We start from the raw sequence: 24,764 nt of genomic DNA on the forward strand, positions 1-24,764 counted from the left end.
CCCACCCTAAACCTATGCCCTCTAGTTCTGTACTCCCGACCACAGGGAAAAGACTTTGTTTATTTATCCTATCCATGCCACTCATGATTTTGTAAACCTCTAGAAGGTCACCCCTCAGCCTCCGACACTCCAGGGAAAACAGCTCCAGCCTGTTCAGTCTCTCCCTGTAGCTCAAATCCTCCAACCCTGGCAACATCCTTGTAAATCTTTTCTGAACCCTTTCCTCTATTTCCTCTTCCTCAAATAGCAGCCAGAAAGACATTGGTTAGGCCACTGTTGGAATATTGCATGCAATTCTGGTCTTCTTCCTATGGGAAAGATGTTGTGAAACTTGAAAGGGTTCAGAAAAGATTTACAAGGATGTTGCCAGGGTTGGAGGATCTGAGCTACAGGGAAAGGCAGAACAGGCTGGGGCTGTTTTCCCTGGAGTGTCGGAGGTTGAGGGGTGACCTTATAGAGGTTTACAAAATTATGAGGGGCATGGATAGGATAAGTAGGCAAAGTGTTTTCCCTGGGGTTGGGGAGTCCAGAACTAGAGGGCATAGGTTTAGGGTGAGAGGGGAAAGATATAAAAGAGACCTAAGGGGCAGCTTTTTCACGCAGAGGGTGGTACGTGTATGGAATGAGCTGCCAGAGGATGTGGTGGAGGCTGGTACAATTGCAACATTTAAGAGGCATTTGGATGGGTAAATGAATAGGAAGGGCTTGGAGGGATATGGGCCGGGTGCTGGCAGGTGGGACACGAATTGGATTGGGATATCTGGTCGGCAAAGGCAGGTTGCACCGAAGGGTCTGTTTCCATGCTGTACATCTCTATGACTCTAATAGGCACAAAAGGTTTACAAAGGTTATACCAAAAATGTGAGTTCATATTAGGAAACTATGAACAGACAGAATTCCTTCACCCCTGAAAACAGGAGGCCACTGGCTGCCATGAATGAAGCCTTTTTAGAATGACAAAAGATTTTGATTAATCCAGGGAGAGTGTTTACACTTGTGGTGGCGAGCTATCAGTTTATGACAGTTGTCAAGAAATCATATAGGGCTTACCTGAAACTTTCTTTACCCAGTGAGTTATAAAAATGTTGAATACACTAAGAATTTCAATTCTGAGAGGTTAGGTGAGCACATAAGGTCTCAGGGAAGAAAGCTTTACTGTAATAGAGTTACATAAATGATAAGGTTTAGGTGGTGCAAAAGTCCTAGCATGGATTGGATGGGCTGTTTCTGTGCTGTATATTCTACGCAGTTCTATGATTCTAACGGTGTGTTGTGTAATCCACGATAGTATTTCATTGAATCGGATTGTGACTTAATGCTAAAAAAAACAGAACGTTATAATTATAAAAGTTATTCAACAGTCTCTGCTGCCCCTCTGAAGTTCACCACCAAGAAGGAGAAAGGTAATAGGCATACATGAACACCAATAGCTGCAGGTCTTCTGCCAAGACACACACAATTCTGACATTGAAATGTGTCCTTTACTTGGTCAAAATCCTGGATCTCTCCCTAACAGCATTAACAACAGTGGTTCAAGAAGATGACTCATTACCATGTTTAAAAGTTAATTAAAGATGGGCAATAAATGCTGGCCCAGCCAGTGAAAATCACATCCTAATACTGGATAATAACGAGTAATAATAAAATATGGCCTGGAGGCAGGAGCTTAAGTTGGATATGAGAAAAGATAAGTAAGCCATCAATGACCTACCATTAGAACTTTCCAAAAGATATTCACAATTACCTTCAGTTTCTTTGGCAGTGACCTGTTCTGCACCACAGGTATTGCTACCAATACTAATACTCCAACCACCATCAGAATGATGACCAATGCAATCAGGTATCTGTATTTCTTCAGTTTTATTTCTGTAAATGAAAGAAAGGATGCATAATAAAGCATGGTAAAAGATTTTATAAATTCTTTGAAAGACTCACCATAGTCTTGGTCATGTTTTTATCTCTATTTCTCCGATTTGTGTCCCTCATTTCAGGCAGATTTCTGTCTCAAGTTCTTTCCTTTTGTTTTGAAACATAGAATTACATCACTGAAGCAGGCCATTCCGTCAAATTGGTGCACTGTCTCATCCTGTCCCAACAATAAATCCTTTTATTTTTGATGTAATCCGATTGATATTACTGCTGACCCATACCACTCGAATCGATTTTTCTGGTCATTTTTCTCATTATCATTTGTATGCAAATAGATTGTCATGTTTGCATACAACAACAACACTGATATTTTAGAAGTGCTTTGTTGAGCTGAAGTGTTTAAAAAAATCCTGAGGATTTAAAGTTGAATCATGAATGCTCTATCGTTCAATCAATCAAATTGAAAGGCACTGTATATCAATTTCCTTGGGCACTGAACGTAGGGAGTCATGAAAAAAAAGAGTTTCAGGGGTCAGAAAAAGTTACTCATTGAATAAAGGTAAACAAGCACAATTCATAATTTAAGGATGCATGCTGTATTATATTTAGTAACAAAGCAGATTCAATTGAAAGCTTATCAGTACATGGCATTTATACAATAAAGATCATGATGTGATTAAGTTCAAAATATTGCAGCAAGGGCAATAGTGTGGCTCTTAGAGAGCTTTCTCTGTTCACCCATTCCTGCCTTGGTGCCAGGTCCTTTGATTGTACACTGAGTGCAAGTGAATGAAGGACATCCATGTGAGCTGGCTCGTCTGCAGTCCACATGGCAATCTGTCTGCTTGCCACTGGGTGGCAAACAGCATTAATAGATATGCACGTGTTGCCCCTCCTGCTAGCTTCCTGCCCAATTAAATGGCCATTAGCTTAGGAAGAACACAAGTTCACCTACGATTCTTGATTTAGTGAGGCTGACTTCAGTAGGATGAGATTGAGACCAGGAAAAATATAGTTCTGTTAGCCTGACAACAGCTATTCAGACATTAGTGAAATCTATGATTAAAAATAGTGTCACCGAATATCTTGAATGTTTTCACCTGAGCAGAGAAAATGAACATGGACTTTTAAAGCAATCAGAAATTCTACAAGGTACCGGCAGGTCTGAATATGGAGAGACTTGTATGGAGAGAGCAACAATGTTTCATGTTGATGGTTTTTCATCAGAACAATTGGCTTTGTAAAGGGTAGGTCATGCCTGATGAAAGTGATTTGACTTTGAAGAGATGACAAAAGCAAGGGGCAAGAGAATGCCCATGAATACTGTTTATTTGAACTTCCTGAAGGCATTTGATAAAGTTGCTCATTAGAGGCTGAGCGCTAAAGTTGAAGCTTATGGAAATGAAGGCAAATTGTTGACTTGAGCAACAGGAGAGTAATGGATTGGCAGCATGTGGCTAATGGCATCACAGGATCCATGATCATAGAATGAAAAGGAGAGCAGACTCAATCAGTTGAATAGCCTACTTCTGCTCCTGCATCTTATGATCATTGAACATAGAAAAATACAGCGCAATACAGGCCCTTTGGCCCTCGATGTTGCGTCGATCCAAGCCCACCTAACCTACACTAGCCCACTATCCTCCATTTGCCTATCCAATGCCTGTTTAAATGCCCATAAAGAGGGAGAGTCCACCACAGCTACTGGCAGGGCATTCCATGAACTCACGACTCGCTGAATAAAGCATCTACCCCTAACATCTGTCCTATATCTACCACTCTTTAATTTAAAGCTATGCCCCCTCGTAATAGCTGACTCCATATGTGGAAAAAGGTTCTCATGGTCAACCCTATCTAAACCCCTAATCATCTTGTACACCTCTATCAAGTCACCCATAAACCTTCTTTTCTCCAATGAAAACAGCCCCAAGTGCCTCAGCCTTTCCTCATACAATCTTCCTACCATACCAGGCAACATCCTGGTAAACCTCCTCTGCACCCGTTCCAGTGCCTCCACATCCTTCCTATAGTATGGCGACCAAAACTGCACACAATACTCCAGATGCGGCCGCACCAGAGTCTTATACAACTGCAACATGACCTCAGGACTCCAGAACTCAATTCCTCTACCAATAAAAGCCAGTACGCCATATGCCTTCTTCACAGCACTATTTACCTGGGTGGCAACTTTCAGAGATCTGTGTACATGGACACCAATATCCCTCTGCTCATCCACACTACCAAGTATCTGACCATTAGCCCTGTACCCCATCTTCTTGTTACTCTTACCAAAGTGAATCACTTCACACTTAGCCACATTGAACTCCATTTGCCACCTTTCTGCCCAGCTCTGCAGTTTATCTATATCCCGCTGTAACCTGCCACATCCTTCCTCACTGTCAACAACTCCACCGACTTTTGTATCATCCGCAAACTTGCTCATCCAACCTTCTAGTCCCTCCTCCAGGTCATTTATAAAAATGACAAACAGCAATGGTCCCAAAACAGATCCTTGCGGAACACCGCTAGTAACTGCACTCCAAGATAACCTTTACCATCAACTGCTACCCTCTGTCTTCTTCCAGCCAGCCAATTCCTAATCCAAACCTCCAACGCACCCTCAATGCCATACCTCTGTATTTTTTGCAGTTGCCTACCATGAGGAACCTTATCAAACGCCTTACTAAAATCCATATACACCACATCTACTGCTTTACCTCGTCCACCTCCTTAGTCACCTTCTCAAAGAATTCAATAAGGTTTGTGAGGTACGACCTGCCCTTCACAAAACCATGCTGACTATCCTTGATCACATTATTCCTATCCAGATGTTCATAAATCCTATCCCTTAGAATTCTTTCTAAGACTTGGCCCACAACAGAAGTGAGACTCACCGGCCTATAGTTATTGGATTATCCCTACTCCCCTTCTTGAACAAGGGAACCACCATTCGCTATCCTCCAGTCTTCTGGCACTATTCCTGTAGAAAACGAGGACATAAAAATCAAGGCCAATGACTCTACAATCTCCTCCCTTGCTTCCCAGAGAATCCAAGGATAAATGCCATCAGGCCCAGGGGACTTATCTATTTTCACACTTTCCAGAATTTCCAACACCTCTTCCCTACATACCTCAAAGCTATCCATTCTAATTAATTGTGACTCAATATTCACATCGGCAACAATGTCCTGTTCCTGCGTGAATACTGACGAAAAGTATTCATTCAGTGTTTCCCCAATCTCTTCAGTCTCCACACGCAACTTCCCACTACTATCCTTGACTGGACCTCTTCCTACCCTAGTCATTCTTTTATTCCTGACATACCTATAGAAAGCCTTTGGGTTTTCCCTAATCCTACCAACCAAGACTTTTCATGTCCCCTCCTTGCTGCTCTTAGCTCTCTCTTCAGATCCTCCTGGCTACCTTATAACTCTCAATTGCCCCAATTGAACCTTCACGCCTCATCTTTACATAGGCTGCCCTCTTCCCTTTAACAAGGGATTCCAATTCCTTATTAAACCACGGCTCCCTCACACAACCCTTTCCTCCCTGCCTGACAGGTACATACTTATCAAGGACACTCAATAGTTGCTCCTCGAACAAGCTCCACATATCGATTGCACCCTTCCCTTGAAGACTACTTTTCCAAGCCACGCATCCTAAGTCATGCCTCACCGCATCATAATTTCCCTGCCCCCAGCTATAACTCTTGCCCTGAAGTGCACACTTAGGCCTCTCCATCACTAGAGTAAAAGTCACCGAATTGTGGTCACTGTCCCCAAAGTGCTCACCTACCTCCAATTCTAACACCTGGCCTGGTTCGTTACCCACAACCAAATCCAGTATGGCCTCACCTCTTGTTGGCCTGTCTACATAAGGTCTTACAGCACAGAAGAGCCCATTCAGCTGCTGAGTTCATGTTGGCCCACTGGAGGAGTAATTAGCTAGTTCCGGGTTGCCCATGCAAACATGACAGCCTCTACTATTCAACATATTTATGAATTAACTGATGGAATAAGAGACCAAATATCCAAATGTCATCATCACAAAAGCTAGCATTGGATCCTGTGTAGATGGAAACATTACATTCAAAGAGCTGTTGATATATTAAATGAGAAGAAAAATCTGTAGCAAATGAATTTCAATGAAGGAAAATGTAAAGTAATCAATCTACTTTGCACCTAGAAATGATCAAACTGAGGACATTAGAAAAAGATCATTAAATTGTGAGGAACAGAAAAAAATCCAAAGGACAGATGGAAAGCAAGCATTTGTTTCTTGAGGACTCAAATACAAAGGGGTATAGGCCATGCTTCAAGTATACAAGACACCTGGAGTCACTATGAACAATTCAGGATAACAGACCTTTTGAAGGAGATGTTGGCCTTGGAGACAATGCAACATAGATGTACTAGAATAATACCTGGACTCCCATGGTTAAATTACAAGGAGAGATTAGACAAACTAATCCTGGTTGCAGTCCAGGGAATTTGGGAGGTTTGGTATGATTTAATCAAAGCTTTCAAGGTACGAGAGAGAACAAATAGCTCAGTGTAGGGAAATATTTCCCCTGGTTATGAAATCCAGAACCAGGGGACTGAGACTAAAGCAAGATCAGTCAGGAATAAAATTAGGCAGTACTTTTAAACACAAAGGATGCTGAAAATTTAGAACTCACATCCTGGAAAGGCAATTGACATTTTAAACCAAAACTATCAGCAATAAAAGGGCAAATGTGGTTTCAGGTTAATCATGATCACGGATAATGGACAAGGTTCAAAGAAACTGACCAGCTTATTCTTGTTTCTATGTTCATTGAGACTTATATGCTCAATCTTTATTTTTATATACTTATATTTTATATCATATAGCTATCTAAGTAGTCAAACTTATTGTGGATTGGGAAGCAAGTAGTAGAACTGGTAGAAGCATAATCGGTAGTACATCTGAGAAGCACTGAGATTGCATCTAAGTTCTTGTGGTGGCTGTTTGATCAAATGTTTTATTCTTTAAGTACATGTGAATGTTTTTAGTAATTAACCTCTACTGCTCCAAAAAAGTTAAGGTTTACCAAGCCAAGTTTCATTCTGGGACCTGACTTATACAATATTAAGATCAACTGGATCATAACAAGTAGAATATTTAATAAATAGGAAGCTAACTCTGAATAGATGAATGAAGAAGCTTTCATTTTAATTTAGATTCTTATATTCTATATATAAACAAACTAGAGTTAAGGCTGTGCTTCACCCAATCAACTAGTGATGATACCTCACAGGGAAAGGTGAGGATTTACTGCAAAGGAATTGGTTCTGTCTGAGTATTTAAATCTGCAATTGCACAAAAGAAGCTTGACAAATACCTCCTCAAGATCAGAACCTCAAAGTTCAGGGAAATGTAACAATTCCACACTTTTGTGGTTATCCGCTGCCATCTTTGCACTTCAGGTATTAACACGTCTTTTACACAACCTAATTAGAATCTTAGTTCAAAGACAGTCCTGTTTTACTGCTTGTATCATAAAATAACCTATTATGAATGTCAGCATGAGAGATAGGACCGACATGGAGCCGTTTCTTTGGGTTTCCAGCTAAAACTTGATGTCACGAGGAATTAAGGGCTACGGGGAGAATGCGGGTAAGTGGAGTTGAAATGCCCGTCAGTCATGATTGAATGGTGGAGTGGACTCGATGGGCCGAATGGCCTTACTTCCACTCCTATGTCTTATGGTCTTATAAAACTTGACCAGCAGTTTCAAACAGGCTGCTTGCTAAAACCAAACTAAAACTTTGAGCTGGACAAACTGGCCACTCTCCTTTCATTGTACAAGTGTTTTTAAAAAATACTTAAACACTTTTTCAAGTAGATATTTCCAGACACATCTGAACCTCTACCTTTACTACCCCTCTCGAAAAAAACCAAGAGCAAAATAACCTTGTTAAAAGGAGCAGCAGCATCACACAATGAATCACAGATTCCCACAGTGTGGAAAAAGGTCCTTTGGCCCTACAAGTCCATACTGACCCATGGCGCTACCCTCTATTTACCCCTGACTAAATGCACCTAACCTACACACTTTGGGCAATTTAGCATGGCTAATTGATCTAACCTGCACATCTTTGGATTGTGGGAGAAAACCGGAGCACCCAGAGGAAACCCATGCTGACACGGGGAGAATCTGCAAATTCCACACAGACAGTTGCCAGAGGTTGGAATCGAACCGGGTCCCTGCCGCTGTAAGGCAGCACTGCTAACCACTGAGCCACTGTGCTGCCTATATTGCCACCCGTGTTCTGCCAATTTCTGCAGTCTCATCAAGAATTCAGTATCTGGCTCCTCAGGAAGTCTATTTGCCATGTTAAACCTATAACACTGCTATATAACAGATGGTTTGGGGTCATGGTGATCCACGAACACATTTAACAGTTCATCAAAGGAAACTCTTTATTATGCTGAAAGTTTGGGCGCCGCAAGCATTTGGGACAATGACTCATTTTCAGTGATCTCCTTCTATCCCATCTACCTGAAAAACATATATCAGTCTTTCAGTGTACTGGGGCCAATCTTCCAAACCCATATCATAACATTTTAGTTTCCCAAACTCCAGCATTTCCAATATTTTCCTGTCTTGGCTTTACCGGGGTCATTGAAAGGCAAGGCTGCCTGAAACTTTTTCTTGACTCTTGTCACCAAAGTAATAACTCAGAAAACTGAGATGAAAGAAACATTGTTTATTGATGAATACCAAAATAGAGCCACTTCTTGTGGCATGCAAAGGCGAGTCGCAGTCTGGCACAGACAGTTCTGCAGAGTCATCCCTGGGTTACCAAGGGAACTCATACTCAATGAACTCCACAAGGAGATTAATTAGTGATTCCCTATGGGCTTGTAGGGGTAATGGCCATCATTGTTTTATATCAACAATAATCTTACCTATATAATAAACCTATTCATTAATAGACAGCAGCCCTGGCTCTAAAATACTCCCAACCCAACAGATTTGCAACCTCCTACCATACATTTGAGAAATTGTTGTAATTGTTTCAGCTCAGGTTGGGCAGCCAGGGGTCACTGGAGAATCTGAACAATACTTCTTATTTCATTCTGTGAATATCCTCCTTCACATACAGTTCTGCAGCCCAGTCACTTTAAGTAGGTGTCAGCTCCAAGTGGTGCAGTCAGTCTGCTTCTGTAAACCTCAGGGTTATTGTTGCACGCATACATTCACAAAAGGACAAATGCTGTCTGCTGCACTCCCATTTCACTGGCTACTATGGAGATGGTGTCGATCAGTCGACTGATGGGATTTCTTACAATATTAAAGAGTCAGCTGCTCTCAAAATGTTAAAGCTGCTCTCACTGGGACCCACTCAATACAGTTCTTTTAAACCGACATGGTCATGTCAGTTCAAATAACATGTGGAAAAAACACTGCCATCTACCCAACAAAACAGAACATTATCGAGGTTTGTCCTGTTCAATGCTCCCACTAAGCTACATGGGTGAGCAAACTTCGAGGCATGCTGAGGCCTTGCTCTCTGACAAATACTATGTGCGTGTGGCTGCAGAAAAATATTGTAAAAAGCTTACACGTCTAAATTTTAAAGGGAACATTGGGTCTGTTCACAACAAACAGGACAAGTCAAATCTATTATCAACCCACTAATTTACTCTCAGTCATCAGCAAAGTGATGGATGAGGTCAGCAACTGTGTTAGTGAGGAATGGCAGTGAGTCACAAATAACCTGTTCACTAATGTTCAGTCTGGGCTTCACCAGACCCACTCAACTCCAGAAATCATTACAGTTTTAAACATGGAAAAAAAAGAGTGGAACTCCAGAGGTGAGCTGAGAATAACTGCCTTTGACATCAAGGCAACATTTCCAATCAAGGTGCCCCAAAACTGGCACAAACTTCCAAATAGTGCTCAATTTGAAAGTGATCAAAAGAGAAAAATACTTACTTACCTGGGAAAACTCACTTGGTAACAGGCCAGATATCCGATTATAATGAAGAAAAACTCCTTCAGTACAGAAATTCACACAGAGAACAGCAAAAGGGCAACACCATTTTAAAGGCACTAAAAGCTGTTTAGTCAAGTGAATGTCCAGTGTGAAGGTTAGCAAACAGGTGAATGGTTATAGAATCATAGTCATTAGAGTCACACAGAATGGAAACCTTCGGTCCAGCCCGTCCAGGCCAAACATAATCCCGAACTGAACTAGTCCCACCTACCTGCTCCTGGCCCATATCTCTCCAAGCCTTTCCTATTCATGTAATCACCCAAATGTCTTTTAAATGTTGTAATTGTACCCACATCCATTACTTCCTCAGGAAGCTCATTCCACATGCAAACCACCTTCTGTGTAAAAGATTTGCTTCTTATGTCTTTTTTAAACATCTCTCCTCTCACCTTAAAAATGTGTCCCCTAGTCTTGAAATTACAACTACAGAAAAGACAACTACCATTAATTCTATCCATACCTCTCATTATTTTATAAACTTCTATCAGGTCACCTCTCAACCTCTTATGTTCCAGTGAAAAAAAGTCCTAGTCTATCCAGCCTCTCTTTACAACTCAAACCTTCCATACCCGACAACACTCCGGTAAGTCTCTTCTGAACCCTCTCCAGTTTGATAATGATTTAATGTTAGATTAAAAGGTTAGGGTAGAAGTATTGATGAGGTAAATGGATAAGTGGGTAGACTGACAAGTGAGTGGATAGGGGCTAGTCATGTCAAGCTTGCTGGTTTGTTGGGTCAGGCAGTGAGGCAACATTGGAGGGATGTAGTCAGTCAAGGGCTAGGTCAGGTCAGGAGGTGTACTCAATTAAGCTTGGGTTTGAAGCAAAGGGTGTTGGTCAGTGAGGTCAGTGGGGATGGTCTGGGGAAGTCGGTGTGGATAGAGAGGGGTTTGAGATAGGAATTGGGAGTCAGTATGAGTGATTGAGGTGCCATTTATCCAGCAATTAGACTGGGATTTTGCTGTCCAATATTTCCAATAAGTAAATGGGAGCTGTCCATAGTCTCAACTCACATTGGTCAGAAGGTCTTGGGGAGCAGAGGAATAGCCCATTGGAAATCCAAACTTCCAAGGAAATTCCTTTACTGTTAGTAGATTGGATTTCCATAGGGTTCCTTTTCTGAGAATGTGGAGACCAGAAGATCTGGGCCATTAAGTCAGTAGGAATTGAGGAAAACTCTCTGGTTGGAATTATACCTAGCATATGATAAGATGGTTAAGGCTCTTGCAGTTTAGTCATCTCCGCTCCAGAGATCGCTGCAGGAGTTCCTCAGGAGTAGTGTCCTAGGTTCAACCATGTTCAGCTGCTTCACCATTGGCCTCCCCCATCATTAGTTCAGAATGGGGAAGTGGAAATGTAAATGGATGAGTAAACCAGATCATAAAACAACCATGAAATATAGGAGCAGAAGAGAGAAAGAAACCTACACTGCTGTCTGGCATCAGTGAATCTGCACAACTACTGCCTTTACTGTTTGAGTTCAAGTATTTCTAGACATCGGACTGCAGTCACAGCTGACCTTGGAGGAACCTGTATGGGAGAGCTCACAGCACAAGAGCAGATAAGTGAATGATTTCTAAGTGTAACCTTGCTGTCTTTTTTTTAAAACAGTGAGTAGAATAAATTCTATCTGGTTATATGCTTTATTGAGATCTGTTTCTTGATTTAAATTTATAAATATAAAACATAAGTACTAAGTTAGCCTGGAGCAGTTTTTTTTAAAAGAGCAGTAAGACTGTGCTATTTTTTGAAGATTGTTAAAGTGCAGAGATGCCCTTTAGTAGTGTGTTATGCTCTTCCTGTAGGATGCGGGGGATTAGGGAGAATTTCCATGTTAATGATGATTATGTCTACAGTAAGTATGTTCGTTTGCGACTCCTATTAGATTGCCTCTAATTGCCACTCCAAGCAATGAGGAATTTACAGGAGTTCGGAGATATGATGGATGACAGTTATAGGAAGGAAGAAAAACTGCAGATAAGGTCAGGTAGATGGATTACCACCAGGAGGGTTGAGAGAGGGAGACTGGTAGTGCAAGAGTCTCCGGTGGTTATCCCCTTCTCAAACAGTTATACGGTTTTGGAAAATGTAGGGAGTGATGGAGTCTTGGGGGAATGTAGCACAAACATCCAAGTTTCTGGTACAGAGACTGGCTCTACTGTAAGGAGTGGTATGTCAAGTTCTAAGAGATCGATTTTTTGTCAGGGGACTCTCTAGTCAGAGGCACAGATAGATGTTTCTGTCGCTGGCAACGAGAAATTAGAATGGTGTGTTTCCCGCCTGGTGCTAGGATCAAGGACATCGCGGTGAGAGTGCAGAATATTCTCAAAGGGGAGTGGGACCAGCACGAGGTCATTGTACACATTGGAACTAATGAAGGAAAAAGGATGAGATTCTGAAGGGAGAATGTAGCAAGTTAGGCAGGAATTTATAAAGGAGGCCCTCGAGGATAGTAATAGCTGGATTACTCCTGGTGCCATGAGCAAGTGAGGGCAGGAATAGGAAGATCGAGCAGATGAATGCATGGCTGAGGAGCTGGTGCAGGGGAGAAGGGTTCAGATTTTTGGATCATTGGAATCGCTTCTGAGGTAAAAGTGACCTGTTCAAGAAGTATGGATTGTGCCTGAATTGGAAGGAGAACAACATACTGGCAGGGAGATTTGCTGGAGCTATTTGGGAAGATTTAAACTAGTAACGCGAGGGGATGGAACTCAGGGAGATAGTGAGGAAAGAGATCAGTCTGAGACTGGTACAGTTGGGAAAGGGGACAAAGCAAATAGTTAGGGCAGACAGGAACAAAGCAGAGAATGAGGTAAATCAAACTGTATTTATTTCAATGCAAGAGACCTAACAGAGAAGGCAGATGAACTCAGGGCATGGTTAGGAACATGGGACTGGGATATCATTGCAATTACAGAGACGTGGTTCAAGGATGGACAGCTTAATGTTCCAAGATACAAATGCAATAGGAAGGACATAAAAGGGGGCAGGAGAGGAGAGGGAGTGGTTTTTTTGATAAGAGATAACATTGTGGATTAACGTAGGGAGGATATTCCTGGGAATATGTACAAGGAAGTTATTTGGGTGGAACTGAGAAATAAGAAAGGGATGATCACCTTATTGGGATTGTACCATAAACCACCTAATAATCAGTAGGAAATTGAGAATCAAATTTGTGAGGGGATTTCAGTTATCTGTAAGAATAATAAGGTGTTTACAGTGGGGGATTTTAACTTTCCAAATATAGACTGGGACTGCCATGATGTTAAGGTTTTAGATGGAGAGGAATTTGTTAAGTGTGTACAAGAAAACTTTATGATTCAGTATATGGATGTACCTACCAGAGAAGGTGCAACACTTGACCTACTCTTGGGAAATAAAGCAGGGCAGGTGACTGAGGTGTTAATGGGGGAGCACTTTGGGGCCAGAGACTATAATTCTAATAGCTTTAAAATAGTGATGGAAAAGGATAGATGGATCTAATAGTTAAAGTTCTAAATTGGAGGAAGGCCAATTTCATTTGTATTAGGCAAGAACTTTCAAAAGTTGATTGGGTACAGATGTTCACAGATAAAGAGACAGCTGGAAAACGGGAAGCCTTCAAAAATGAGATACGAGAGTCCAGAGACAGTATGTTCCTGTTAGGGTGAAAGCCAAGGCTGGTAGGTGTAGAGAATACTGGATGAGAAATTGAGGTTCTGGTTCAGAAAAAGAAGGAAGCATATGCCAGGCATACACAGCAGAGATTGAGTGAATTCTTACAAGAGTATAAAGGCAGTAGAACTATACTTAAGAAGGAAATCAGGAGGGCAAAAAGGGGACATGTGATAGCTTTTGCAAATAGGGTTAAGAAAAATCCAATGGGATTCTATAAATACACAAAAGGACAAAAAGGTAACTAGGGAGAGAACAGGACCCCTCAAAGATTATCAAAGCAGCCTTTGTGTGGAACCACAGGAAATGGGAGAGATACTAAATGAATATTTAGCAACAGTGTTTACTGTGGAGAAGGATATGGAAGATTTGGAATGGGGAAAATGGTGACATCTTGAAAAATGCCCATATTACAGAGATGGTGGTGTTGGATGTCTTAAAATGCATAAAGGTCCTGATCCGGACTCTGTGGGAAGCCAGGAAAGTAATTGCTGAGCCCCTTGCTGAGATATTTGTATCATCGATAGTCACAGGTAAGATGCAAGATGACTGGAGGTTGGCTAACGTGGTGCCACTATTTAAGAAAGTGGTAAGGAAAAGCCAGGGAACTATAGACGGGTGAGCCTGACATCGCTGGTGGGCAAGTTGTTGGAGAGAATCTTGAGGGACAGGATTTACATGTATTTAGATAAGCAAGGACTGATTAGGGATAGTCAACATGGCTTTGTGAGACATGATTTCCCATGCACAAACTTGATTGAGTTTTTTGAAGAAGTAGCAAGGGCAGAGTGATGGATGTGATCTATATGGACTTCAGTAAGGTATTCAACAAGGTTCCTCAAGGCAGACTGGTTAGCAAGTTTAGATCACATGGAAAAGAGGAAGAACTAGCCATGTGGATACTGAAACTGGTTTGAAGGTAGAAGGCAGAGGGTGGTGATGGACAGTTGCTTTTCAGATTGGAGGCCTGTGACCAGTGGTATGCCACAAAGATTGGTCCTGGGTCCACTGCTTTGTGTCATGTATATAAATGATTTGGATTTGAACATAGGAGGTATAGCTATTAAGTTTTCAGAATACAACAAATCTGGAGGTGCAGTGGACAGCAAAAAAGATTACCTCAGAGTACAACAGGATCTTGACCAGATGTGCCAATGGGCCAAGGTGCAGCAGATGGAGTTTAAATTTAGATAAATGTGAGATGCTGCATTTTTGAAAGCAGGACTTATACACTTAATGGTAAGGTCCTGGGGAGTGTTGCTGAACAAAGAGACCTTGGAGTGCTGGTTCATAGCTCCTTGAAAGTACAGTCGCATAAGGTAGTGAAGAACGTATTCAGTATGCTTTCCTTTATTGGACAGAGCATTGATTATAGGAGTTGAGAGGTCATGTTGCAGCTGTACAGAACATTGATTAGGACATATTTGGAATGTTTTGTGCAATTCCGGTCTCCCACCTATAGGAATAATGTTGTGAAATTTGAAAGGGTTCAGAAAAGATTTACAAGGATGTTACCAGGATTGAAGGATTTGAGCTATATGGAGAGGCTGAATAGGCTGTGGCTGTTTTCCCTGGAATGTCGGAGGCTGTGGGGTGACCTTATAGAGGTTTATAAAGGAACCTGGATAGGGTATATAGACAAGGTCTTTTCCCTGGTTTGGGGGAGTACAGAACTGGAGGGCATAGTTTAGGGTGAGAGGAGGAAAGATTTAAAAAGGGGCCCAAGGGACAACTTTTCACGCAGGAAGTGGTGTTGTAATTGCAACATTTAAAAGGTATCTGGATGGGTACACAAATAGGAAGGGTTGAGGGGCATATGGGCCAAGTGTTGGCAAATGGGACTAGATTAATTTAGGATATCTGGTAGGCATGGACGGATTGGACTGAATGCTCTATCATGATGTACATCTCCATGACCCTGACTAAGTAGGCTATTCAGCATATTGTCCACTCTTTTCATTTTAAATCTATCTAGAAACTCTGACAAAATATTGTTATGATTCTAGCTAACTTTCTCCTATACTGTAATTTTTCCCCGAGTTAGTCATTCTGTACTGTTTTTTATGTTCTGCTCAATCTTCTAATCTGCCTCCCATCAGTGCTCAATTGTATGCTTTTCATTTAAATTTGATATTATCTTAGCTTGTTTTAGATAACCATGGATAGTGAGTCTTCATAATGGAATTTTTCTTTCGTGCTGGAATGTATCTGTCCTGTGTTATCTGAAATATCTCCTGAACTGTCCGCCACTGAATTCCTATGGGCCCGTCCATTAAACTAATTTGACAATTCAATTTAATGAGCCTTGACCTTGTAAATGACCTGTTTGAAGTATAAAATGCGAGTCGTGGAGCCACTCTTCTCTCACTTAACCGGAATATAAAATTCAATCACATTAGGATTGCTATTACCTAGGAGGCACCTTCACTACGTCGTCATTAGTTAATCTTATCTTGTTGCACAATATCAGGCCTAGTGTAGCCTAATCTCTATTTGGCTTCAAATCATGTTGTTCTGAACAGGGCAGTCTGAGCTACTCATCTAAGCTACCTTTGCACTTTTGATTTTCCAGTGTATATGTAATTTAAAAACGCCATGTTTATCACCATACCTTTCAGACAATTCTCATTATTTCTGCCTTTATACTTTTTTATCATCTGGTTACTATAAAGGGGCCCATGCAAGACTCCTACAAATGACTTACCTTTATAATTTCTCATCTCTACCTTAACTGCTTCTCTCCTAGTTTCATGAACTAAAGGTTATTCCCTCTATTGTGCTTATACCACCATTGATTAAGAGCCACTCCCCTATCAGTCTGAGGCACCTGGGTTCCATGGTGACAGAGAAGGCAGCTGCCATTGAACATGGGTCACACACAGGGCCCTCATGGCCTGAAGCAACCAGAGGATGACTCCGGTGATCATCACAAAGGGGTATCAAAATCAAGAGTCTGTCTCCAGCTCTATCAACTGTGATGAAGAGGAATGATTACAAAACATTGGGAAAAGATTTAAGAAAATGATTTAGGCACATATTTGTGAGCTAAGGTGATACTTCCAATTTGATGTGACCTTGCTGAACAAGGACACATTTTGTCAATGATTTTCACCTTGCTCTTGGTGAGTTCTGTACACAAGTTGTACACAATATAAAATCCATGTAGGTACCATGCCACCCAGCCCTCACTCCTCAATTTCAGAGTCTAGCTTAGAGTGTTGCTGGAAAAGCACAGCAGGTCAGGCAGCATCTGAGCATCCTTCTCCTCGGATACTATCAGGCTCATAAGGTCAGTGGCTTCAATGGTCTAGCATTTTCCTACAGTCAAGAGAGTCCTCGACTGCAAGCACATAACACCACCCATGAGTTACCAGGTGCATTCATGAATTGCAAGTAGTTACACACCTTAAATGGTCAAGTAGCTTGTGATTAGGACAAAGGAGATTTAATATCTGAGCAGAGCATCTTAGGAGTAAGCATGATCAATACATCCAAAGATGCTCCCAAGTACTAAAACTCATTATTCTGGCAACGGAATTGAAAATATGGATTCTAGATGACTACAACTGCTGAGGAGATGTTCCATGACCCACGAACTCAGGCAGAGCAGCTCAACACTGAGCGCAACATGAGCAGGGTCACGATTTTACATTCTACAGTCTGAAACAAGTGCTGTAGATAGATCAGTGCAGCATGTGTCAGCAAGGGTCTCTCTTGGATTAGTGGTGTGTTGCAGTGTCCAAAGCCTACAGATGTGAATGGATGGGTGGAGGATCTAGGAGAATGATGAGGATTCTGAAGGGTACTCGGAGGAAGAATAAAAGTATTTTGATGAATTCTCATCATTCTCCTAGATCCTCCACCCATCCATTCACATCTATAGGCTTTGAACACTGTGATACACCACTAATCCAAGAGAGACCCTTGCTGACACATGCTGCACTGATCTATCTACAGTACTTGTTTCAGACTGTAGAATGTAAAATCGTGACCCTGCTCATGTTGCGCTCAGTGTGATGCTGCTCTGCCTGAGTTCGTGGGTCATGGAACATCTCCTCAGCAGATGTAGTCATCTAGAATCCATATTTTCAATTCCGTTGCCAGAATAATGAGTTTTAGTACTTGGGAGCATCTTTGGATGTATCGATCATGATTACTCCCAAGGTGCTCTGCTCAGATATTTAATCTCCTTTGTCCTAATCACAAGCTACTTGACCATTTAAGGTGTGCAACTACTTGCAATTCATGAATGCACCTGGTAACTCATGGGTAGCACTATATGCTTGCAGTCTCAGACTCTCTTGACTGTAGGAAAATACGAGACCATTGAAGCCACTGACTTTATCAGCCTGATTTGTATCAGAGGAGAAGGATGCTCAGATGCTGCCTGACCTGCTGTGCTTTTCCAGCACCACTCTAATCTAGCCTCTGATCTCCAGCATCTGCAGTCCTCACTTTCGGCTTATCAGCCTGATTGGCCTGGTCTTTCACATAAATTAATGAATACCCTTGCCGTGTTGAAAAGTGCATCAGCTGCCCTGATGACACACAGATCCCTGGCACCTGCCTAAATTCTCAGGGTCATAATCATTTTCAGGGTGATGGGCTTTGGGTGGTTTCTATCACACTGGAACTAATATCCTCATCATCATATCACAGAAAGAAGTCACTAGTTACTAAAGGTCTGACACCTGCAGGTAGTTCAGTCTATGTCTATATGGACATCCTGTGGAGCTCTTGTGGTGCATTGGTAGTGTCCACATCTCTGGAATAGGGGGGCTTGGTTTAAGTCCCGTTTGGTCTTTTCACTTGCATAATAACACCATTGAACAGATTGGTTAGAAATTATCTACAGACATCAAATGGGATCCAGAGGTTTTTGATTCTCATTTTTTTTGGATGGCAGTGTTTGCATTACCAATGTCTGTAGTAGCACTGGTTTCCTGATGGTCAAGGTGCATAGGCTGAAGTTGAATCTTGCTTGTTGCTATCCTCTCCGTTCTTCCAATAATCTTATACTGATTTCTGGCTTTTCTGTTGGGGGAGAAGAAATCAACCTTATATTGGACTTTCTCTGTTCTTCAATACCATCTATGGACTCATTTTGCAGTAAATCTCTCCCAAGATATTTTCATTCTGTGGTTCCTAGCAACCTATGTCAAATAGTCTACAATATTTCTGAGCTGAGGCTGGGGCGGGATTTCCCTGCAGCTACAATTACTGCACACAGCTTGGAGCTGTTTCAAACAATAAATTCAGTCTCCAGAGGAAAACAACATTCTTTCCATCTGCTAGTTTCACATTACATCATTGCTCTTGGCGAAGAACAAAAGAATCAGACAATGATTGTGAAATGATGCAGAGGGAATGGAGTCAAATCTGGATCATTCTTGTCAGATAGGGAAGTTCTGCATCTCGTGCATCAATGAAGGAAGTTTGAATGCTTTTGTGTGCCAGTTGCTCTTCATTTTTAGCCTGCACCGTTGGCTAGCAGCAGCAATGTGAACCTTGTCTGTGGCTTTTCCATCGACAAGTCCTCAACTGAGCCTCAGCATGGAACATCAACTAATAGCAGAACATTTGAAAAATCATAACCTAATCAAGCAGAGCTTGCATGGCTTCATGTAAGAGAAATCATGTCTGACTAATTTATTAGAGTTTTCAATGGAAGTCTTAACCAGAGTGGATAGAGGGGAGCTGAAAATATATTGCTGGAAAAGCACAGCAGGTCAGGCAGCATCCAAGGAACAGGAGAGTCGACGTTTCGGGCATGAGCCCTTCTTCAGGAATGAGGAAAGTTTGTCCAGCAGGCTAAGATAAAAGGTAGGGAGGAGGGACTTGGGGGAGTGGTATTGGAAATGCAATAGGTGGAAGGAGGTCAAGGTGAGGGTGATAGGCCGAGGGGGGGGGGTGGGGGTGGGGGCGGAGAGGTCAGGAAGAAGATTGCAGGTTAGGAAGGCGGTGCTGAGTTCGAGGGATTTGACTGAGACAAAGGTGGGGGAGGGGAAATGAGGAAACTGGAGAAATCGGAATTCATCCCTTGTGGTTGAAGGGTTCCTAGGCTGAAGATGAGGCGCTTTTCCTCCAGCCGTCGTGTTGCTATGGTCTGGCGATGGAGGAGTCCAAGGACCTGCATGTCCTTGGTGGAGTGGGAGGGGGGAGTTGAAGTGTTGAGCCACGGGGTGGTTGGGTTGGTTGGTCCGGGTGTCCCAGAGGTGTTCTCTGAAACGTTAGAGGGGATAGAGGGGAAGCAGTAGATGTGTCGCATTTGAACTTGCAAAAGGCATTTAACAAGGTACCACACCAAAGGTCATAAGGTAAGAGTCCATAATGTTTTAGGGCGTATATTGACATGGGTTAAAAAAAAGCTAATGGGCAGGAAACAATGAGTGGAGATGGAGAGTATTCTCAGTGTGAAGGCAGGTCTTCATCTCCACAAGGACTGTGTGGTGGTCACTCTTCTAATATTGTCATGGACAAATACTTCTGCAGCTGGCAGTTTGGTAAGGATGAGGTCAAGAATGTTTTTCCTTCTTGTTGATTTCCTCATGACCCGCCATAGACCCAGTCTAGCAGCTATGCCCTTTAGGACCCCACCAGCTCGATCTGTAGAATGGCTGCCAAGCCATTCTTGGTAGTGAAAATCTAAACCCCCCCTTCCCAGAGTACAATTTGTGCCCTTGCCATCCTCAGTGCTTTCTCGAAGTGTTGTTCAACATGAAAGAGTACCAATTCATTAGCTGAAGGAGGACAGTGTGTGGTGATCAGCAGGAGATTTCCTTGCCCATGTTTAACCTGAAGCCACGATACTGCATGAAGTCCAGAATCAACATTTAGGACCCCCAGGGCTACTCCTTCCTGATTGCATACCACTCTGCTGCCAACTCTGCTGGATCTATTATACCAGTGGAATAGGACATGTCCAGTGATGGTGATGGTGGTGTCTGGCTTGATGTCTGTAACATTTGATTCCATGAATATTATTATGTCAGGCCATTTCTTGTCTAGTCTGTGAGACAGCTCTCCCAATTGACACTAGTCCCCAGCTGTTGGTAAGGAGGACTTTGCAGAATCGGCAGGGCTGTTTCTACCATTGTCTTTTCTGGTGGCTAGATAAATGCCAGGTGATCCATTCGGTTTCATTTCTTTGAGACTTTGTAGTGATTGGTCCAACCAAATGGCTTGCCATTGCAGGGCAATTGAGAGTCAACCACATTCCTGTGGGTCTGGAGTCACATGTAGGTCAGACCAGATGAGAATGGCAGATTTCCTTGCCTGAAAGACATCTGTGAATCAGATGGGTTTTTCCGACAATCGACAATGATTTCATGGTATCAGTAGTTTCTTAATTCCAAATTTCTTTTTTTGTGGAATTGAAATGTTGCCACTGCAATTTGAATCAGGGTTCCTGGAACATTAGCTGAGATTCTGGGTTAGCCGTCTAGTGAGGATATCAGTAGGCCAAAGCCTCTCCACTGTATGTGGAGTATAATGTGGAAAGTATGACAATGTTCATTTTTAAAGGGAGAACAAAAGAACAGAATATTATTTAAATGAAGAAAAACTGCAACACGAAAGGACTTGGGGTTCTTGTGCACAAAACACAGAAAGCCAGCACATAGATATATCAGGTAATCAGAAAAGCAAATGGAATATTGGCCCTTATTTCAACAGAATTGGAGTATAAGAGGGGGGAAATCTTAATCTAAATGTACAAGGTGCTAGCAAGATCACATCTAGAGTATTATAAACACTTATTAAATAAAGATATTGTTTCATTAGAGGCAGAGAAGGTTCATAAGGATGATCCCCTGTATGGAGGGATTCTCTTATCAGCAAAGGCTAAACAGGTTGGGACTCTAATTCACTGGAGATTACAAGAATGAGAGATGATCTCATTGAAACATATAGGATTCTTAAGGGGCTTGACAGGGTAAATGCTGAAAGGATGTTTCCCCTCATGGAAAAAGTCTAGGACCAGAGGCATGGGCTCAAAATAAAGGGGTGCCAAGACGGAGATGAGGAGGAATTCCTTCTCTCAGAGAAAAGAGTGTCTTTAGAACTCTTTGCCACAAAGAGTTGTCAGGGCAGAGTCCTTGTGTCTATTTAAGGCTGATATTGATATATTCTTCATCAGTAGGGGAACCGAGGGTTATGGGGAAAAGTCTGGAAAGTGGACGTGAGGAATGTCAGATCAGCCATGATTCTATTGAATGACAGAGCAGATGTGAGGTGTTGAACTGTCAATTCCTATTTCCATTTCTTATGGTCCTATGGTCTTAATACAGGAAAACTGGGTCCCTCATGGCCTCAGGCTGAATGGCCTCAGAAGGTCTGGCCCTTGGACAGGAAGTGTGCAGGCCCACAGGCATGAAGACACACCCTGGCACTCATAATTTCAACTCCTAGCAATTGCTGATTACTGCCTTGGCAATTCATTGGAAGAATGTAAGGTTCAGGGAGTAAACCCTGACAAAAACTCTGGAGTGGAAGCTCAAGGCAGACTGACGCCTAGCTATTGTTACCTTTCAAGCAATTCTTGCAGCCAAGTTGATTCCAGGCAGAGTTTTGCAGTCCTTTAAGGGTTGAGAGGGTGGTCTCTAATGTTTGGGAAGCCCAGGCTCTCTATAAGTTTTGCCCAGGTTTTCATCCCGGAAATGATACACCAATTTAATTGCAGAGAATCAACACAACACAGGAAATAGAAGTCATGAGTGATCAGCCTAATTTGATTGGTGTAGAGAATGGGTTATCTCCAATAGTAGATTTGACCATTATGTCCCATTGGTCACCCAATATTTCCCCTCAAGTCAAGGAGCAAGATTTCACCCTCTATCAGCCAATCTGCGTCAGAGTGTCTGCTCAGTGTGTAAACAGAATCCATTGCACCAGACAATCAAACTATACAGACATAAAGAAAGAAGGTACTTACTCTTGATTGGCAAGCTGAAACATCAGGACCATGAGCATGGGATTGACAGACAACATGCAACTGGTTAATAACGCATGCAAGAAACCTATAACCAACACGGTAGGTAGATTGTCCAGTGACATCGCTTCCCAACAAGACATGTCAATGGAGTATGAAGCTGAGGCCATGATCAGGTCAGCCACGATTTTATTGAATGGTGGTGCAGGCTCAAGGAGCTGAATGACTTACTCCTGCTCCTAATTCATTCAATTGTTCACATTTGTGTCTGAATTTAAACAGGGCTAGTGAACCTCATGAATATCTATGTCCCAAGGCTTTGCTCTACTACAGAGGTGAAACACCCATTGCTTGTTGAGCTTGACACTGCTAGCAGCAGAACCTCATGTTAGAACATCTTTCTCAACTGAGGATTTGATGCCAGTGGAGGGATAGACCATGTGCCATGGGCCTCCTGTTCTAGCCATCATAGCCTGGGAAAGATAACTGAGAATAAACTGAAGCTACTTGAGCTTTGCTGCTATCATGAGCAAGCCTTCATGTAATTAACATTTTCTTTCGGAACAAGCCATTTTACATGAGGTATCCAAGATTGAGGCATCAGCACCAACTTCATTTGATCATTACCAAATGTGAATCTAAACAGCACTGTCAACATGCTAGCTACAGCACTGACTGGGGTACAGATACTCTTCAGCATGTACCAAGATTAGGATGTAATCTTTGTGAACATTTTTATTCAAAGCAGAAATACTATCCTCATATTAATGTCAGACATACTACCCAACCCAGATAAGCACCAACAGTCCCATGAGTCAGCAGAAGAGAAATGCAACATATTTCAGAACACTATGTGCAATATCACACTCTCAACTGATGGAAAGAAAGAAAACATTTGAATAGTTTGAGGCTGATATCATTGTGCGGAACTCAAGATGACTGAAGACTCTTGAGTGTACTGAGAGCTGCTTGAAGTAAAGCCTCATAGACTGCTGGCCAGTGTTCGAAACATCTGTTTAAAACAGCCCACTTTGGTACTCAGCAGCTGCAATGGTCATTTCCAAACTGTGTATCGGGCAGTGGACCTGACCATATCCTGCACCCGCCTTTCCTGACTGAAGATTCTGTCATTCGATTGACTTTCTCCCAATGTTGGCACAGCAAGCTAGGAAATTTCCAGACTGTCACTACCTGACTTAGGATGAAAATCCACACATTTACAGCCAATCTTATGAATTCCAGCATCCTGAGAACGTAGCTATTATATTGTGCCGTTTGTTATTAATTTCCTCACGTTTCATTGCATTTCCAAGCTTTATGTAATCTGCAGAAAGTGAATGCTTATGCACAATTTACCTTTAACAAGGGTGAGACACTGGGTAGTATAGCATGTAAGACATTAAATAGATATATTGTGTTCTGATTCAGTTGTGAGGTTTTTACTGAGAAACAGGTAACACAAAATGAAAAGTTGAACTGAGAGGTGACCTTATAGAGGTTCATAAAGTAATGAGGGGTATAGATAAAGTAAATGGCAAGTGTCTTTCCCCTAGCGTGGGGGAATTTCAAGACTAGGGAAGGTATTTTTAAGGTGAGAGGAGAAAGATTTAAAAAAGATAAGAGGGGCAAATTTTAGTTCAAACACAAAGTGGAATGAACTTCTGGAGGAAGTAGTGGATGCGGGTACAGATCAAAAAAAGATTTAGATAAGCACATGAATGAGAAATGTTTGGAGGGATATGGTCCAAGCACAGGCAAATGGAACTACTTTAGTTTGGGGTTATGGTCGGCATGAACTGGTTGGGCTGAAGGGTCTGTTTGTACTGACTCTATGAGAGGAGGCTGTCTTTTGTTAGTGTAACACCTCCTTGAATTCCTCAATAACATCCCCAGAGCAGTCCCCCATTTCAACATTCTTTATTCATTTCACAATCTCACCACAACATCTTATGTTTACTGTTGCAGCTGCAATGAAAGAATAGCCCTCCAGCTACAGTTGTCCCTATTTTCTCTGACTAATACAGATGTGGTCTCAATCAGTTCACTGCAACTAACATCCTGTAAATGGAAACAGTCAATGTGTGAGCCTTGGGAACTAACAGGAAGCAAAGATGAGGCACTCACTTCAAATTCAGAAGGATTCCAAAATTCTGGAATTTCTAACTTGGCTTCTTTCCTGTTCATTATGTAGATGTTTGTTGCAACTCAGCTTTTTAATGCTTGAATCAGGAATAGTTCTGAGAGTCCTGAGATGTTACAAAAGGGTTTACATTTTCTAGATCTTTCCA

General features: G+C 42.0%; 1 protein-coding gene across 2 annotated transcripts in view; it reads right to left on the minus strand.

The window, feature by feature from the left end:
- entpd1 (ectonucleoside triphosphate diphosphohydrolase 1) overlaps positions 1-24,764 on the minus strand; it is a 129,738-nt gene that overhangs the window by 58,964 nt on the left and 46,010 nt on the right. Inside the window, exons 1-2 of one of the 2 annotated variants that reach the window (XM_060842150.1) lie at positions 4,764-4,788; positions 1,745-1,866 (exon numbers count right to left, since the gene is read on the minus strand). In XM_060842150.1, coding sequence (XP_060698133.1) covers positions 1,745-1,816 — 72 coding nt within the window. In that variant the 5' untranslated portion in view covers positions 1,817-1,866; positions 4,764-4,788. Of the gene's footprint in view, positions 1-1,744; positions 1,867-4,763; positions 4,789-24,764 lie in introns of those variants that run through there. The other variant, XM_060842149.1, reaches the window with a different exon arrangement.

Source organism: Hemiscyllium ocellatum, chromosome 22 (assembly GCF_020745735.1).
Source record: "Hemiscyllium ocellatum isolate sHemOce1 chromosome 22, sHemOce1.pat.X.cur, whole genome shotgun sequence".
Classification (NCBI taxonomy): Eukaryota; Metazoa; Chordata; class Chondrichthyes; order Orectolobiformes; family Hemiscylliidae; genus Hemiscyllium; species Hemiscyllium ocellatum.